At 34.0% G+C, this 20,266-nt stretch overlaps 1 protein-coding gene across 1 annotated transcript; it reads left to right on the top strand.

The window, feature by feature from the left end:
- Window positions 1-449: 449 nt before the first annotated feature.
- LOC131026059 (DNA-directed RNA polymerase IV subunit 1) lies at window positions 450-17,138 on the top strand. The gene is made up of 20 exons (XM_057955837.1): window positions 450-872; window positions 1,064-1,128; window positions 1,686-1,791; window positions 1,876-1,999; window positions 2,102-2,223; window positions 2,826-2,876; window positions 2,950-3,165; window positions 4,088-4,225; window positions 4,594-4,689; window positions 4,805-6,688; window positions 7,529-7,698; window positions 7,808-7,874; window positions 7,950-8,068; window positions 8,783-8,922; window positions 10,932-11,191; window positions 11,362-11,535; window positions 11,657-11,794; window positions 12,075-12,298; window positions 13,245-13,356; window positions 16,658-17,138. Exons 3-20 carry the CDS (start codon window positions 1,705-1,707, stop codon window positions 16,841-16,843), a joined length of 4,308 nt encoding a protein of 1,435 aa, XP_057811820.1. The 5' UTR covers window positions 450-872; window positions 1,064-1,128; window positions 1,686-1,704; the 3' UTR covers window positions 16,844-17,138.
- Window positions 17,139-20,266: the final 3,128 nt, after the last annotated feature.

Below are 20,266 nucleotides of genomic sequence, written 5' to 3'. Positions count from 1 at the left end.
TATTATTTTTAAAATAATGAATTAATTTTTTCAGTTAATATATTATTATCAAATACTCCCTCCGTCTACAAAAAAACTTTCTAGGAGGGAGTGGCACGAGGTTTTAAGAAAAGAAAATGTTTAATGTATTAAAAGTGAAGAAAAAGTTGTTGAGAGTATTGGAAATAGTGAAAAGTTATTTTAATTAGTATTGAGAGTGATGGGGTATAGTCCAAAAATAGGTAGAAAGTTATTTCTTGGACGTCGCAAAAAAGAAAACTAGGAAGTTCTTTTGTAAATGGAGAGAGTATTTCTTAAAATTCGTGTATTTTTAAGTGATACTGTTTTACGATGAATGGAGTATAATATAATTTTATTGAAAAAAAAAGAGAAAAGTTTCAGATCTCACAGTTGGTACCAATTTATTTCATCGTCATCACTGAAAAACAGAGAAAAGAAAAAAGAAAAAAAAAGAATCAATATCATCATCGCAGTTCGCAAAATCGCAAAGCAACCTCGTCTCGTAAGCGTAGCAGGCAGCTTTTGACGGTTAAACTGCAATGACCCCAATGCCCCTCGGTTCTCGAGTTTACCCTCGATTTCTGCCCTCGCTTTTACCAATTATTTACAATTTTGTCTCCCTATATTTATGTCCTACTTTTTTCCTTAAACCCCCTCATTGATTCCTTCTTCCTAACACACATAGCAGAAATAACATTAACACTCTGCTGCACGCGCCATTAATCGAAGAATCACTCCATTCGCTCATTCACCACCTCTCTCTCTCTCTCTCTCCTCTCTCTCCCTGTCTCTTTCTCATTATAGGATCACAAGTAAGGGAGTTCTGTATAGAGAGAGGGGAGGAGAGCAAAGGGGAAGTAAGTAAGCACGAGGTGAGGAAACAAAAAATGTCTTGTTTTCTAATTTATTTATTTGTTTGCTTTATAGGCGGCAAATATGTGAGCCTGATTTCTGTTTAATTTTTTTTATGTCGTTTCTTATTCGAAATAAATTGCGCTCGGTTGTCAATGCTGGTAGAAACGGTACATGATCATCTGGTGATTTTTTTTTTTTTGGTTGGCAGATGAGTTTAATGCATTGACTGGTAGACGATTTTTCTTCGTAGTTTGACTGTTCCGGCGACTGGAGGTAATGCGGATGTCTTCTTCTCTCGTTCATGTTTGTGTTGGATGGAGCTAGAGTACAATTTCGATTTGGTATTTCATGGCTTGTGCATGCAATTGAGAATCTATGTGATTTTTTTTGCAATGTGGGATGTCACGCTTGAGTGTTTTTACCGGAACTCAGTGAATTTTATTTGTTATCTTGTGTAACCTATATTTGATTGCCTGGACAAGCAATTTGCTTATGACCAAATAGGAGTTGAAGTAAATGAGCTGTGACTGTTTCTGTCTCAGATGAATTAGTTGATTGCTAAGTGGTGTCGATTATTGTGAAGGATGATGTAATGTAATGATATGAAAAATCATAAGGATGCATGTGGATCACAAGTACTAAAGTATCTTGATACTTGTTTTTTCTTGATTATCCTTTGATTTCTTTTAAGAAGATGTCCTATTCTTAAAGTAGTGTTAGTGCAAGTGCAAGTCAAGATTACCTTTTCAATTGGTAGGTTATTACTGTTATGTGTGCCCAATGAGATTGAATTCTAGAATCAACTTACCTGTATGGTTTTTCATCTCAAGGAAAACAGTGCGGACTTCAATGGATAATGAGTTGCTTGAAGTTCAGCAAGTTACATCAGGTCGTCTGAAAGGAATTCATTTAAGTATTTTGTCTGATGAAGATGCTGTAAGTGGTCCATCTTTCATTTGATATAAATAGATTTAGAAGTTTGAGAAAAACCTATCTTTGTTTATGCATTGACATTTTCAGGGGAAAATATCAGCAATGGTCATTGGAACAGTCAATGAAGTGTCGGATGCTGCATTGGGGCTCCCTACGATAAATGCTACTGAATGCATTACCTGTGGTGCAAAAAATTTAAGGGACTGTGAAGGTAACTAGGGGATATATAGTTGTAATGATACTTTATGATCTCTGTCTTTTCGTTATCTTACATCTATAATTGGATATCGACTTACTGTTCTATATTTTGCAGGGCATTTTGGGTTGATCAACTTCCCATATACAATACTAAATCCTTATTTCATGTCGGAAGTTGCACAGACCCTTAATAAAATCTGCCCAGGGTGTAAATCCCTTCGGCATAGTAAGATTAAGGTTAGGTACTATCCTGAGGGTAAAAATATTGTTTGTTGCTTTTGCTAGATTGTCACAGTCTCACAGATGCACACATATTAAATGTTAATCTATCACCGTATTCTTTTTGCTTGCTCCTAATTGAAAATCGAAACAAGCATCATGTTTATACCAGTAAGTGTAATAAAGTCTGTTGCTAGTTTCAATTCATATGATAGCAGTGATTGTATCTTATAACCAGTGCCTTAGTAAATCAGGTGATATTTTGAAACTAAATAAAGTCTAAGTCAAAAGCTACAACCAAGTCAGGACACTAGAGGTTCTTACGTTAAAAAAAACAAATCTTGCAGTGACAAGCTTGAACTTTTCAGAGATATAGGCAGGTTCATATGAAATTCAGCAAATTCTGATGTTGGTCTTTATAGATGAATGAAAGCTAACTTAGTGTCAATGTTTAACTGCCCATAGGTTGATGAATGCTGCTACTGTAATTCCTTTCAATATTATTATTATTATTATTATTATTATTATCTTTTCTAAAGAAATAAATTATAATGTATTGGAAGCGGCAATCTTGTATCTTCTCAGAATGCTAAGCTGCATTTTTTTTTTGCATGCATCAGAACGCGCATTCTGCTTCAAGTCACCAGCCAAGAAATTGCAGATATTGTACTGTGAGTGCATTTGGCTGGTACTTTGCACCTTTTTACATGACTATTACCAACATGTTTCCACCCCGAATAACAGGGGAAATCAAAAGATGGCTATCCAAAAATGAAATTCAAAGTATCTTCAAAAGATGTGTTCGCAAAAACTGCAATTATCGCGGAAGTTAGTGAAGCATTGGTGAGTAAGAGCTCCCAAGGATGTCTGGCTTCTGATTATTGGGATATACTCCCCAAAGATTCAGCTCAAGAACACAGTACTCTGCCACCAAACAAAAGAGTTCTATTGCCAGCACAAGTAAGATTCTCCCTAGCCCTTTTTGTTTGGTCGGATTTCTTTCTACTTCTATTGCATCAAACTTTCTGTCCAAATATCTGTCAGTTTTGAAACATTACTATTTTTGTGGCACTTGCTAGAGCTTTGTTTTCTTTGTTCCCTATTTCTTCTCATTTAATTATCATAGAAGCTTGGATAATGACAATTGTTTTTATTCTGTTTGTTTTCTTCAAATACAGTTTCAATCTTTCAGATAGGATGGCATAGTCAGATAAACATGATATTTTCCACTGAAGTAGTGTGTCATTTGATTAGCAAAATTTTTAGGAGCAACCTTGAGAAATTGGATTTTTGTTGGTGTTATTTGAAGATTTTGCAGATCAGTCCAGAAAGTGTAGTTACTATGATAATAGTATCTATTTTTTAAAGTTCATTAGTATTCTAATTTCTAATTAATTATGACCTACTACTAGGTTTACTGTAATGACTAATTGTAGTCCTTGTTCCCTTTCAGCATCTAACCCCATGCTCTTGTACAGAAGAGTTTACCCCAGTCTAGGTTTGATCTTTGAGCTGTTGATAAATAGACTCTTCCACAAAGATGTTTTACCCATCTTAACATGTTCTAGATTGAACATCCTGGAGTAAAGACAATAGTGGCCCATACATATTACTTTCACTTTGCACTGATTGGGTGGGCATATTTAGAGTTGCCAATGAAAACTACTTTTAGTATAGTTTTTACTGCAAGAGAAGTATGCACTGGACCGCTGTTTCATTTGTCCAATCTGAGAATCTCAATAACAGTATTTAAACTAATCACAAAAGTTTCTGCGTAGAATCTTACTATTTTCTTAATATGTGAGATTACTTTTCTTCTTTTTACTATATTGATTGTTATTGTGTTTAGTAGTTGATGCGTATGCTGCAATTGGCTTTTCAGGTGTATAATATTTTAAAGGATGTATCTCCAAGGACTTTGGAAGATTGCTTCAGAAGGAAAAACTTGATCTTTCTCAACTCGTTGCTGGTGACTCCTAATAGTTATCGAGTGAGAGAATTTGGTCAGCGCATAACTGTTGTAAGTGTTAATGACTGTCTTGCTCCCATTCATTCATTCATGAGGTATACTCCCTCCAACCACGAAAAGTTGTCCTAAGAGCTCCTAGCACGAGTTTTAATAATTGTAGTTGAGTCTTTCGTGAGTGGAGCAAGATACCCACATTAGTTGAGTGTATTGCGAGGGAAGTGGTGGGTCATATGCGGTTGAATATGTTGATATATTAAGGGAATATAGTGTCTATAGATGGAATAGGCATATTTTTTGGGGACATCCCAAAAAGGGAAGTTGGACTATTTTCGTGGACGGAGGGAGTATATGTTTTTCCGCTGTTTCTGTTCCTTGATGATTACACAATTTCATGCTGTCTTTACTTGACTAATATTTAGGATGAGACTACAAAGGTGTACAGAAAGCTTATTGATTTTAGAGGCACACCGAACGAATTAAGTGCTCGTGTTCTCGAACGTTACAAACTTTCCAAGGCAAGGAAAAGCACACTTTATATCTTACCTCACCTTTATATATATATGTATATATATTATGGTACAAGAATATTCAATGGGAGAAATTAATTTCTTAAAACCTTTCCTGCTGCAGATACGCTCTGAAAAGCTGTCAAACTTACAGAAAGTATATGAGAAACAATCAACAAATGATTCAGCTTCAAGTTCATCAGGGCTGAAAAACATAAAAGATTTGCTACTTGGAAAGCGGACGGATCATTCTTTCCGCATGGTGGTTGTTGGTGACCCCAAAGTTAAGGTTCATGAAATTGGCGTGCCATTTCATGTTGCAGAGAATGTGCTTATCAACGACCATATCAATGAATGGAACTGGGAGAAGCTAATGCCATGTTGTGACTATATGCTTCACCGAAGAGGACACTTCTCTGTTCTTCGGAATGGTCAGAGGATTACTATATGGTTTAAGGACATGTTGCGTGCGGGAGATTCCGTATGTAGGCCTCTTATTGATGGAGATATTGTGTTGATTAATAGGCCCCCATCTATTCATCAGCACTCCCTTATTGCTCTGTCTGTAAAAGTTCTCCCAATAGATTCTGTTCTCTCCATTAATCCTCTAATATGTTCCCCTCTCCGAGGGGACTTTGATGGAGATTGTCTCCATGGTTACGTTCCTCAATCCATAAACTCCAGAATAGAGCTCAATGAGCTTGTTTCATTGAAAAATCAGTTAGTCAATGGACAGAATGGTCGGAACCTTTTGGCACTAGGTCAAGATAGTCTGACTGCTGCATATCTTTTTCTCCAAGATGGAGTTATTCTGAATAAAACTGAGATGCAGCAGCTGCAAATGTTTTGTTCTTGTATACCAGTGTCGCCTGCTATTATCAAGTCTGAATCTGGAGCTCGTTTCTGGACTGGGAAGCAGTTGTTTAGTCTTCTTTTGCCTCCGGATTTTGAATTCACTTCTGCATGTAATGATGTATCTATAAGGCACGGGAAGCTTGTCTCATCTTCCCATGGATCATCCTGGTTAAACGACAGCAGTGGGAACCTATTTCAATGCCTTCTAAGACATTGCCAAGATAGAGTACTTGAATTCCTGAGTAGTGGGCAGGAAGTTCTTTGTGAGTGGCTGTCAATGAGGGGACTCACTGTCTCGTTATCCGACCTTTACCTGTCCCAAGATTCAGACTCCCACAAGAATCTTCTGGAAGAAATATCATGTGGCCTGCGGGAAGCAGAAAGACTATCCAATGCCAGTTTGCTGATGGTTGGTTGCAACCAAGATTTTCTTGTAGATTGCTCGGAAGAGAGCGATTACATGGAAAACTTTCTGAAGGAGAGGATTTTGATCGCTCGACAGACTGTACCAGAACTTTTTCAGGCTTCAGTTTCTGCAGCCAAGTCAGTTTTTCGGGACATGCAAAGTCTGGCTTACAAGTACTCGGGCAGTAGTAATTCATTTATAGCTATGCTAAAGGCTGGGAGCAAAGGCAATTTGCAAAAACTATTCCAGCATAGCATGTGTGTGGGGTTGCAGCACTCGTTGGCTCCATTATCTTTTTCAGTTCCCCGCCACCTGTCTTGTGCTTCGTGGAACCACCAGAAAAATCTTCCTGATTTACAGACATCGCATGGTTACATCCCGTGTACAATGATTGCCAACTCCTTCTCAGTTGGTTTAAATCCTCATGAGTGTTTTGTTCTTTCATTGACAACCCGTGATGGTTCTTTTGGTGGCAATGCTGATATCCCTGGCACTCTAAATCGACGCTTAATGTTTTTCTTGCGAGATTTAGTAATTGGATATGATGGAACCGTCAGAAGTTGTTACGGGAATCAAGTTATTCAGTTTCATTATTGCTCTGAGGAAACAGATGTTATCCATGCTGAGGGCCATATGGGTGGTCATCCTGTTGGGTCAATTGCGGCTTGTGCCATTACTGAAGCTTTATACAGTGCTCTGGATCAGCCCATCAGTGTCTTTGAACCATCGCCTATGTTAACTTTAAAGGTACAGCTTGTGTTTGTGGATGGGTAGGTTGATACGTGCATATAAGTTTGCCTTAGATTTCCTAGCTTAGTAAATATTTTTTATGATCTCATCAAGTTCAATATAACCCTTGGGTCGTACTGTGGTCAACCTCTCAATCATATCAGACCTTAAAGTTAAATCTATCTTGGACAAGTTGGGAAAAATAGAGACTGGCTTTAGGTTGAGAGATGGGATAGATACAGAATTAAGCATTGTATGCTTTGTATTAGTCTTTAAACCATAGGAATCAGACATATTTTGTAACTTTTCAAAAGTCAATCAAATGATAAACTATTTTGTTCAGCACATAGAGCAGTCTGAATTGGCATCATATGTTATACTAAGCTATCGTGGTTTCTGCTGGATGAGTTTTGTGCTTCCTTCTGTTCATTGATAGACATCTCTAAAAAACTGTATTTTTTTTTCTGTGAACAATCCAAGTAAAAGTATTTTGTTCCAATATCTTGCAGTTCCCTTTGAGGAAACAAAGAAATTATATAAATTTTGAAAAATATAATCACAAAGGGGACGAGGAAACCTAAATAAATCCTAGAAAGCTAACTAAATAACAATGCTCCAGTGACTAATAGTATCAAGTACAAGAAAGGATTTCCCAAACCTCATCAATTTCCACCGTGTTATTGCATTTTCAGCTTTTATTGTTATGTTTCCTTCGGTTGCATACATAAGGAAGTTGTATTAGCTCATTTATTTTACTGCTTATGTGTCGAATCATTTTCTATTGCTTGTGGAGCTTAGTGTGAGTACTTCAGTTTGTCTTAAGTTTACATGAGAAATCTCACTCAATTGACCATACAGAAAGTACTCGAATGTGGAGTGAAAAAGAGTACTGGCTCTAAAAGTGCATCACTGTTTTTATCCCGGCGACTTAAAAGATGGGCAAATGGTTTTGAATATGGAGCTTTAGAAGTGAAGAATCATTTGGAATGTTTGCCTTTCTCAAACATAGTCTCAGAAGTAAGGATATGGTAAGCTTTCTTTTGGTTACAAATCATTTTTTGTTTTACATTTCGTTGTAGTGAGATGGATTTGAATTACCTTGATCTTTAATGACTAAATATACCTACGCCCTATTAGCTACTCCAAGAGGACAAATAGCAGCACCCGTATTAGTCCTTGGAGTTGCCATTTTCACATAAACAAGGTAATACAATTAGTTATATAATGCTTTTCTCTCTGTCTTTCTATATTTATTCAGGACTATTCTTTGACCTTTCAGGAAGTCGCCCTCAAGAGGAGGCTGACATTGCGCTCAATTATGAATGCTCTTCGTTTGAATAATAAATTAAATGGAGCAAAATCCAAATTTGATCTTCCGAAGTTACATATAACTAGCGAGTAAGATCCTTCTCTTAGATGGATTGTCCATCTTAAGAAAGTTCCAATTTGTTAAGAAATATGGTTAATAACAGTCTAAAATACGCTTATAAATGTATCTTTGGTTTAGTTGTTTTAATGTAGAATATTGTTTGTGGCCTACCTGATTTGTAGAAAGGTGATTTGTTAAAGAAATTAATTCAGATAAGATAGTCTCTAAAGTTTGTTTTTTCTAGTTTTATTCCATGCAAGCCTTTCAAATGCTCCTATTTGTGTGGTCAAAGCGTAAAGAAATTAGGAATAAATGCTAAAGGGCTTGTCGTGTTTACTAAAAGACATATTAATATCATTACCTTGAGTATGAGACTTCTGTTTGTTGGTGATCTTGTGTTTCCTTAGTACTTGCATGCCTTGGTTAGTTTCAACAAGTTGTTCGTCCCACACATAACTTTATTACATAGGTTTTTCCATCGCTATAGCCTTTCTTGACAGGTAATCTTGCAATGGTATAAACTAATGCAGGTACAACAGCTGATCTATAATAACTGTCTGAAATTCTGTATCAGCAGAATTCTGAGCACAATACCACATGAGTTGGAAACTCTCCATAACTGAAAATAGTTGGATTTAGTCCTGAGGGTTTAAATATAAAATTCATGTTTCAGCTTCTCTGTGTCTCAATTATTCTTCTGTTGGCTAAAGGAAATCCTTCTGATCTTGCTTCTTGATGCACAGGGTTTGTTCTGCAGCTGACACTCATACTGAATCTACAATTTGCATATCAGCTGCATTAACTGAGAGCATTCAGAATATCCCAGATGTGGACATTCTTCGTGATATGGTCATACCTGCTCTTCTTCAAACTGTTGTAAAAGGTTTGAACTTGGACTACTGCATTATTTACTTCATATTCTTTTACGTACATGTTTATTCCTGCTATTCTGCCATTGCTATTTATTTGAATTACATGAATCATATGTTGATGTGGTTGAAACTGTGTGTAATGCCCTAGGCTCACGAGGGTGGTGCCTAGTAGCAGAATGACATCTTTGATCTGACTAGAATTAACATACTTGCAATACCTTACTCCATGCTACTGGTTTCAAAATTTGGAATGGGTGGAAAACAAGAGATATATCTTGCATCATCTTGATTAATTAAGAGAATTAGATTTAATTGTTTTAAGACGAAATTGGAACTTGAACCTATGGGAAAAAAAGATTGAACTTAATGTAGATCAAACTTGCATTTGTGGAGTACTTTCTAAAATGGCATGCACTATTTCCATCTTAAGAAATTTACAGTTTGGATAATATTCCATATTCGAACCTTTTCTTCACAATTTCTTTTGAATTTATTATCAACATGCTAAATGATAGTTACTCCCTCCGTCCCACTTATCTTGACACTTTTGATTTGGACACATTGATTAAGAATAAATAGTCAAGAGTGTAAAGTGGGTAGGATCCACTTATTTTATGTGTGTAGAGAATGTACCATTTTTGGAAAGTGATATTATAAATGGGACAAACTAAAAAGGAAAGTGTGCCAAGATAAGTGGGACGAAGAGAATATTACTTTTTCTGCAGTACCATCACCATCCTTATGGTAGACATATCACTCTCTTTAACAATAAGTATGGCTTTTCCAGTTTGAATATGCTGTTAATAGTGATGTATAAATTTGAATGGTTGTTTATTGTCACTTTTACTTGTTTTTTATTGAAAAAGTTCTAATCACAGTAGGATAAGTGCTTGGTTTGCAAAGTGTCAACACGATTCAATAGGTCTAAAATGTATTGATGGCTCAAGTACTCAAGTTTGCATGCTAGCGACTACTAATAATTCCTTTGTCACTCCCATGGCGTTTGGTACTAAATGAGTTTTGTACCATCATTCCTTAGGGCCAACATGTTGGGAGTTGGTACTTTTTTATTATTATTATTATTATATCACTTTAAATCCCAAAGTATTTTTCATTTGTATCAAGAATATCCCGAACTATAGAAAATGTAGATTAAAATTATGAACTGTCAAAACTTATCAAAAATGTCCCGCTTTCATTTTTTGGCTCCGGAATATTGACGTGGCTTGCCGATGTCACTTTGGAATTATAAGCAATAGGGTAAATATCACTTTATAACCTAAACTATTCTCATTTTATAAAAAAATACATTAAAAATGTCTATTAGATCATGAACTATCAAATACATTAAAAATGTCTATTAGATCATGAACTATCAAAGGTTTTTAAAATTTGTCTTGGGGAATGTTGACGTTGCCTGTGACAACGGTGTTTTGAGCATTCCTAACATTGTATTTTTTGCATTCGTATATTTCGACTTGGCAATGGTAGAATTTCGAAGAGGAAAGAATTTGGGGTGTGGCTGCCAACATTTCAAAGTAGAAAATGAATCAATCAAGGATATTTTTGATAAATCTTCCATTGTTCATGATTTTAATAAACATTTTTGATAGTTCAAGATATTTTTGATAAAATGAGAATAGTTTGAGATTTAAAGTGATATTTCTATAATATAATTATTTATAATTCAACTGTGGCATCCAGCGAGCGATGTTAACATTACTGAGCCGAAAAATTTACTCGGGATATTTTTTATACTTTTGATAGTTCATAATTTTAATAGACATTTTTTATAAAACAAGAATAGTTTGGGATATAAAGTGATATATATATATATATTTAATAATAATAATAATAATAATTATTATTATTATTATTATTATTATTATTATTATTATTATTATTATTATTGTTGTTGTTGTTGTTGCATTTTGTGTGGATGATCTTCAGTTTCATAAACTCATTGCATCATGGACTATTCGGCTTCTTATTGATGCTAATATTTTATGTTGTAAATTAGGATTTCTGGAATTCAAGAAGGTCGATATCTTATGGAAAGAGGGACCCGATCGTTCAAAATTCCCCAGATGCGCTTTGGGTGAACTTTTCTTGCGAGTTGTCTCGTCAGAATACTGTGAGATGACCAGGTTCTGGAGTACGCTCATAGATAAATGTCTCTTTATGAGAAATATAATTGACTGGGAGCGCAGTCATCCAGACGTTCTTCTCGATTATTGTGAAGCGTATGGAATTGATGTTGCATGGCAGTATTTTGTAAATGTGAGTTCATTTCTTACTGTGCACATTCTCCTTTAACCAAAAAGCTGTGCCTATCAATCTTAGCTATGGTAAATGGCAATGAGACTGAAAAGTGTTGGCATCAGCCTCTGTGATGCCTCTTTTATTCTGGTGGATGGCTAAGCAAAACTAATATTGTATCTCAACTGCAGAATTTGCATGCTGCTATAACTGACACTGGCAAGTCCATCCTTCCAGAACATTTAGTTGTTACAGCCAATTGCCTTTCAGCTACGGGAGAGTTTGTGCCACTAAATTCAAGAGGACTGGCAAATCAAAGAAAGGAAACAAATGTTTATTCACCTTTCAGTCAAGCCTGCTTTTTGGTTAGTACTTTAGTAGTCTTTCAATTTCATTTTCCTCTTTCTTCATTGATGTAACGTTTCTCCTTTTTGAGAATGTTGATGCACTGCTCATTCTTCTTGTGGACCTGTGAATCAAATACAGAATCCTAGTGATAGTTTTATAAAAGCTGCCAAGGTGGAACAAATGGATGCTCTTAAAGGAAGTCTTGAGGCTTTGGCATGGGGACAAACCCCTTCTATTGGAACTGGTTGCCAGTTTGATCTTTTATACAAGGGGAAGGTAGGATACGTCTTTATCCCTTGAAAGCATCAGATACATTTTAAACCATCTAAACATTGCATGTTTTATATTGTACCTTAGATCCGTTCTTTATAAACATAAAGTTACTACATTGGGATATAATTTTTTCCCATTTCTAGATAACTTGTAATAATATATTTTCTTGATCAGTAGTCGTATCAAAGTAAGTCTTTGATTGAAGGAGTCCTATGCTCCTATTACCTTAATATGATTTTTTGTCCGTTTCCTTTATATGATTTTTTCTATGTTCATGCATTAGGGACATGAACCTGCTGAGCGCGCAGATGTTTACACTCTGCTGAGTACCCATGTTGCGTCTGCTAAAGCTAATGCTAAGGTGAAACAAAATGGTAGAAAATCTATTGCTTCGTATCACTTCAACTCAAAGGGGCAAAAGATTTTGCTTCGGAAAATGCTCTCTCAACATTTCACCGAAGTTGGGATTCAGAAAGTTTCACGGAAACTAAAGCGTATCCTGAGAGAGTATGTGATGCCCTTTCTACCTTATACTCGTTCTTGATGCCTTTTAAGTTAGTATGAGCTGCTTTTTTAGCCTAAAAAAGCATGTGCTGCTTTTTATTTGAAATCTAACGTGGCTGTAATCTGTTTCACTGTTTGTCTATTCCTGCACAATCCTTTTCCACTTCTGCAGCATTCGATTATATTCTACTTATGTACTTTCATCAGTTGCATGCCTTTGCATACATCATTGTACTAGTGATTGTGTCGGAACTTTAAATTTGATATAATTGTGTTCGTTTTTGTACAGAAGATTTCCAGATGAACTTCCGTTAACTCAAGAAATAATTGACCTATAAATTTAGCCATCTTCCTTTTGCTACATCCCACTAGTTATGTGCATGAACTCTTTTTTGTCTTAATTTCTCAAATATTTTCTTACTTTGTGTTAGATATTAAAGTTCTGAACACCCCAACTCCACGCCCTACATTGTATTGCATGTTTGATGACAAGTATATGTTTGCTTTTGGTACCTCTGTTATAAATATAATGATCTTCACGAGGCAATGGGGGAGGCTAAATAAAAGTTGGTAACTGCTGTCCTTTTGGAGGTGGGGTAACTGAAGTTTGCTTAACTGAAATTACTAAAACACATGGAAGTTAGTGTTTTTAAACAATAGTGTTCATGATGCACGAGGACCATCAATTTCCAATTATGATTTTAAGTATGTGAGGGTGCAACTTTTTCCAGGTGTTTGACAGTGTTAATAAAAAATTTCTGGAGTATTACTAGTCAGTCGGGAGAACTTGTAATATGATTAAAGCTTACCTTCTTTTACATGTTTTATGAATATAATTGCTGGTAGTCTATTTTCTGCTTGATTTTTGATGACACTTGAAAAATATTTACATCTCTTGCTGTTTGCGTTGGAGTCAGTTATTTAATTTTGCTCTTCTAAAACGGCATAGGTATCCTGCAAACCGTCACCTTATTGGCGAAGACAAGAATACAGCAATGATGGCTCTAAAGTTTCATCCAAAATTGCAAGACAAGTCTGGAACTGGTATTTTGGACATAAAGGTACGCAAGGGCTTTTGTATCATATGTTAGGAGATAATCATCGATTGATATAAATATGTACATTATTGTCTTAGATGCAAGCACTAACTGTTATTTATTCTTGTTTTTGTCCACCCCTTTCTTTACCAAAAAGAATAAACAAGCCCTTTGATTGACTTTAAAGTAGTTACATAACATTTATCTTGGCAAGAAACATCTTTAGGTCCCTATATTATTAAAATTTCTTGGAATAGGTTCATATACTACCTTTTTTTTTCATAAGTCCATGTACTTCTATATTTCACCTCAAGAGGTCATCTTCAACAAATTTGCGCAAACTTTTAAATTCTATACTATATTAAAAAAGAAATCATCAATTTGAAATTGATTTCATAACAGTTTCAAAGACAATTTTGTAAATCAAGGAGAAATCAATGTCATAATCTAATTTAACTTATTTACATTTTTTAATTTTTTAATTGAGTTATATATATCTTTAATTTTTTGTTTAAACTATAAATATTACCGGGCTATTCTAGTTACCATTAAAACAGGACCTCTTCGAACACTAGAAGTTGTACAACGTCCTATGTTTGTTTGTATCATATCTACTTTCAAAATTAATTCAGCTGCACAACCAAGAGCTTGCAGTTCCTCCTTTTTTGTTTTCCTCCATTTCTTCTGGCAATAGAAACAATTATTTTATTCAATTAAAGCAAGTTATGTATTCAGATGTAGTTTGTACCCATCAGGAAAATTGAAAAAGATATATCTGCCACATGACTACTGCTTTAGATGTAGTAGTAGTCCAGTAACACACACTGAATTTCTTATTTAAGAAATTAAATGTAGTAGTAGTCCAGTATATGCGTGCAGTCAATATATATAGGATTTTGTAATTACCGAATGCATAATATATATTGTAATATCACTGACACTGACAGAGAAATTACATCTTTTATCTCCTATCTTTGTTTTGTTATGTTTAAGTCTATTCCCATAAAATCATATCCGTGTATTTTGAATACTAATAACATATGGAAGTTCAATTTTAAGTTTTGTTGAAATAAACTAAAATTAAGGTGAATTTAGTTTAATCTTATAAAAATTAGTAAACATTTTTAAGTATAAAAATGGTTGACAATAAAAAAAAATTAGTTTACTCTTTAATTTTAATTTCAATCTAATTGCCATTTATAATATAGACAATGATCAATGAAATTATTAGTGTATTTTTTGGAGTTGGTGGAGGGGGAATTGGGGATCGGACCACGACCTCTCACCCTTATAAGTTATTACAAGGGTGAGGAGTACAACTAAACTACAAGGCTTATGGTAGCAATTATGTTATTAAATATTAAGTTAACAAGATGAATTTATTATCAGAATGATATAAGATTAATTAATTTACACTTATTATAATTGCTAGCAATTATGTAATTCATTTTAGATTATAACCTTTTAGTGATGATGGTATTGGTTATATAAGTGAATTGATTGTAATTTTCTTTGAAATATCATATAAGATTTTATTAAATAATAATTACTCCCTCCGTTCATGAAATAACTTCCTAGGAGGGAGTGACACGAGTTTTAAGAAAAAGGTTGTTGAGTGTATTAAGAGTGGATAAAAAGTTGTTGAATGTATTGAGAGTGGTGAAAAAGTGAAAAGTAAGTAATTATAAGTGGTGGGGTATAGTCCAAAAATAGGTAGGAAGTTTTTTTGTGGACGTCCCAAAAAAGAAATATAGGAAGTTGTTTCGTGGACGGAGGGAGTATTTTTTTCTTAATTCTTAATTTATTAGTATAATTTATCACATAATTATAATGTACTTTAGAATTGTTTTTTTGATACGTTTGGATACAGAACACCTCTGTACAATTTTATTTGATTGTAATATACCTAGAGTTTTTCTTAAACACACATGCACAAACAACACCAACAAATACAACAACAACAATAATAATAATAATAATAATAATAATAATAATAATAATAATAATAATAATGATGATGATGATGATAATAACAACGCTATTTAAAAATATTAGTTTTGATATGAGTTGACACTGTAGCTGTAAAATATTTAATGGGTTGGCTTTCGTGTTCTATTTGGAAAAGGAAAAGTATACCACAACCCCACCCAAGAGAAGAAAGGTGTTTACTCGATCTTGGGGCATTAGTTTTGGGTTCTTGGTGTACCTTTTCTCTCTATCGTATTTGACAACTCAGACAGCTGTTGTCATTGAGTTATTCTTCTTGGTGACTGGTTATCAACATCGGTATAGGGTTCGTGCAAGTTGTTTGAGTAGGGACTTCAATCTGATTTTACATAGAGATGTTAAACAGACCAGCCTTAGAGGTTTTGGGCTACAGGCGAACTAGCCCTGGATTTAAACATGTTAACAATATTATGGATTTTATACCAAACTTATTAAGCTCCGTGCTAAAGGTCCCATATCTAGCTAATGATCAGGCAAGTCAATATACATGTTTATTTTTAAAATCTAAGCTAAAGCACATACTGAAATCAAACATAACATGCCCATTTGTATTTTGCAATAAAAGTCGAATATAGTTATAACTTTGTAGTATTGTGAAAAAAAATTTGTTCAAGTTGGCTATCACCTTGAACTTGAGCACTCTTAACTGTAAATTTAAAGTTTCGATACACGTGTAGTATGTAAAGTGCAACTAAGATTCAAATTTGGTAAGTTCAAATAAGTTCTTAGTTCCACTATAATTAAGTACACTTGAATTTTAGTTTTAGTATCGAAATGCACTTAAGTTTTAAAAGTACTATTGTAAAATGATATAACTCCCTATTCTTTCAGGAAAAATAAACTAAAATATTGCTGGCTAACTGGTAAACCTACTGGCTATCCCTATTCGCATTAGAGCTAAACGTCTGGATTTAAAGAACCTATTATGCTAAGTCCTAATGTTAGAATTTTTCAGCACCTCCTGACTTATTTGAGATTCATTTAATCCAAGATGATTGGTATGGCTTTTTGCATTTTTCCTGAAATGAACATATATTTCATCTTGTTACTCCATTTTCCTTCAAATTTGTTTTTCATGAAGAATGACGTCTTGTGCTTCTATTCCCCTAGTGTTTTGTCCAAGCCTCGAGCCCTTTTCATAAGAAGTGATTGTATAATGTTCTCTTCGTTAACATTGCTGCATTTAATTTTCTGGTGCAAGTAGCCAAAAGAGAAAAAGAACAACTAAATAAGCAAACACTAGCACCATTCGAGATCATCTCTTGTATATGAATGTTCCTATGTTTCTAACCTCATTCTCCGCTACGTCATATTTCAGGTTGGCCGTCATCCAGAGCACAATAAAAACTGTTTTTTCTTGGTACGTACAGATGGCACCGAGGAAGATTTTTCATATCACAAATGCATCGATCATGCTCTGGAAATGATCACTCTCGACAAGACAAAGACATATCAACCCAAGAACAACAGAGTTGCCCAGAATCCTGCAGTTGATGTGGAATAGTCTCTTTTATCTGCAGAAAAACGAATAAATCCTAAGGGGTATCAAACAATCTTGAAACTAAGTCTAATTTTGTGTGTAGAAATAAATGCTTGCAAGTTGGATAGCCCAAGCTTCTTTTTGGCGCTTCCACTAAAGGTTCTTTGCCTGAAGTAGGGGCTAGGGATATTTAGTGGAAGTACCAACGGGAAAGCTTTCAAGGGCTATCCATTTTCATATTGTGTTGTTTCTTGCTTCTTAATTATTTTTGTTGTAATAACAATCTCAACTATTGCAATTCTGTCTTTACCGTTTCTTACATGAGTTGCTTGGTTGCATTTGGATTGGAGAATTTGAGCTTTGCTGACATTTCAAATGTGTCTGTTGGAGATGGATTTGATATCTGCGGAAACAAATTTTGTAGTGTTAAGAAGTAGTTTGGCTCTTGTCATATTCAATAAAACTCTAAGATTTGTATCTGAGTGGAGGTTTGATCTGAATGAACAATTTTATTATGAATTAATTAGTCCAAACAGGTCAGAATGTATTTTAATAATTAGGTAAATACCACTTTAAACATAAAATTATTTTCACTATAAATATTTTTTTTAACCTTGAACTATTGATTTTGTGTAAATTGTATGTAGATAATCATGATGTGATGGTGCATGTAAATCACCACATTTTTTTAATGTAACAAAAATATTTCTTTTGAGGGGAAGTATAATATTAAGGAGCAGCAACTCAAATACAACCAAGGAAGGAAGACCAACCACAATACAAGAAATTGCGCCAACAAATTGATGAATTAGTTGGCCAAACTATATTATGATGGACTCGAGATTTTATATGTTGACACCAAATGATCCCCCATTATAATTATTGCCCATGGTTTCCATTCATATTGAAACCGAATCAGACTGCAAATTCAACTTCCCTTGTTCGAGCATCTCTGGAAAAATTCAACATGAAAGTTAAAAATAAAACATAATCGCCGTTGCCGGGGATCGAACCCGGGTCACCCGCGTGACAGGCGGGAATACTCACCACTAGGTTACATTGAAAAGGAAAAAATGGAGAACACTCTGCTATTCTGGATAAATAATACTCCAGAATAGGTCCTTCTATTTTTAGTTTTTGGTTAGTTAAGGTTAGAGTTTGGGTGTATAAGTGTGTAATTGTGTTTCTTTGTATTGGTTTAAATTGGGATTAAAGATAAGGGCTTGAATTAAGGTTATTTATGTATTAATAATAATATGTTTATATTTGTATAATTGTGATATATAGTTTTGACTTTTAAATTATCTATTTGATGCTAGGAGTTTTAGTGGTTAGAATTATAATTAAAATTGTTTTAGTTTTTTGTATATGTACTTAAAGGCGGTCCTCCCTCTTCTGCTAATTTTGAATCATTGAAAAATTTAGCACAGGTATAAATTAAATTAGACTTACAATATAATTATTGGTGATTTGGAATTATGGAAACCAATTGAGCGATGAAGATAGAAAAGAATGCCGATGAGACATCTAATCATAAAAACGACACTTTCTCACTTAAGACATATATGAATAGTAGTGGTTGCAACAAAAAATCATGCACTATCAATTTTGTCGAATCAAAGGATGGTGATACTTGGAGATGTGATCGTGAACGAGGACAAAATTGGTTGATGATAATTAGAGATGATCTTTTTTTGTAGATTGTAGATGGTGATGGTGATGGGATTAATGAATTTGTTAAGGTATTACGAGTTACGTTTAAAATTCCGTGATGTTAAGAGTGAGAATGAGAGGTTGGAGGACTTTTTCAAAAAAAAAAGAAGAAGTAAAAAATCTGTATTATTACAAACACTTTGCAAAAGTTGAATTATAGTATATGCATCACTACCCATTTTATTGATGAAGATTTGAATTTGAACTAAAAAAACATCAATTTTTGCATAATTGAGAGTCATAAGGGTGAAGATATTGGTAGACAAGTTGACGCACGTTCGTATGAATGAAATTTTTCTCATTTTCTTTAACAATAATTTATATATTATTCCAATGACTTATTGGTTTCTAATTTGAAAAAACAAATTGATTGCTCGGGGTGATTGTTTGAGTCAATACAACTTTCTTCACATAATGTGTGTGACTCATATAATTAATTTAGTAAGTATTGTAAATAATATTATTTACTATATATTGTACATTATATATATATATATATATATATATATATATATATATATATATATATATGATGGAACGGAAAGATACGGTTAATGAGAATACAGAATCTGTTTTTCTCTCTTCTTTCTCTCCTTCTCTTCTCTCTTTGAATCTTCCATTCTTTACTTTAGAATTGCTTATTAAAGGGGATTTTACAACACGTTATCAGCACGAGTCTCTAGCCAATTGAGTGAACACGGAGATAGACCATAAGAAAAAATCGTGTTTTTCTTGCAAGGTAATTTTACAATATGAATTTGAATTTTTGAAACTTAAATTCTAATTGAAGTCCGATTAAAATTCTGTTGAGAAGCCCGATTGATGATTGATTTGTTATAGTATTAAACAAGTTTCAGTTTATCAATTTTTTTTGGTTGGATGTGAAGTTCGAAGATTTTGATTTGAATAGGTTGGTTAAATTTTAGGATTTAAGAGATGAACATTCTATGGCAATCTACTGATATGACGACATGTTTTATTTTGGTTGTAAATTTGTGATGCCTGTTTCAAAATCGAAGGATTCCTGCTTAATTACTTGATTAATAACTTCAATTTAGAATGTGGTCTAATACCCACTTTTATATAATCAAACGCATCGTGAAGTCATAGGCATAAATGTGCATCTGTTGGTTTTTGATAGAATTCTTAAAACTCAAGATTGAATGTTATTGTAAACACAAATTTTTTGTATTTCAATTTGATAAAATACAAAATGCGTTACAAAGATAATTTGATAGATATGAAGATAGATTTATGCGGGTTGCAATCTCTAGTTAATCCTCTGATTCTTCTCTTCCATTTGATTCTTGAACAAGCTCGAAGGTTCTTGAAATACTTGTTTTGATGACGCCAATCCAAAGGACTTAAGTCATGATTTTGGATTGAACATTGAACTTGATTTGATTTGAGAACATTCTTAGAATTTGTAAGAATGCCTTGAAGCTTTTGAACTTGATTTCTTTGGATACTTGAAGATCACTTCAAAGATTCGCAGGAATACTTGAACATTTGAAGAAATTCTCGAAGATTTGAAGATACTTGAATACTTGAAGATTTTGAAGGATACTTGAAGATTTGAATGCTCAAATACTTGAAGATTCAAAGGATACTTGAAGATTTGAATACTCAAACGATTGAAGATTTGAAGGAGACTTGAACGTTAGATAGAATTCTTCAAGATACTTGAATACTTGGAAGAATACTTGAACTCTCCAATTCTCCGCCTCTTCTACT

Source organism: Salvia miltiorrhiza, chromosome 1, assembly GCF_028751815.1.
Source record: "Salvia miltiorrhiza cultivar Shanhuang (shh) chromosome 1, IMPLAD_Smil_shh, whole genome shotgun sequence".
NCBI lineage: Eukaryota > Viridiplantae > Streptophyta > Magnoliopsida > Lamiales > Lamiaceae > Salvia > Salvia miltiorrhiza.
The sequence above is the reverse complement of the archived record's forward strand: the minus strand, read 5'-3'. Positions and strand labels throughout refer to the sequence as shown.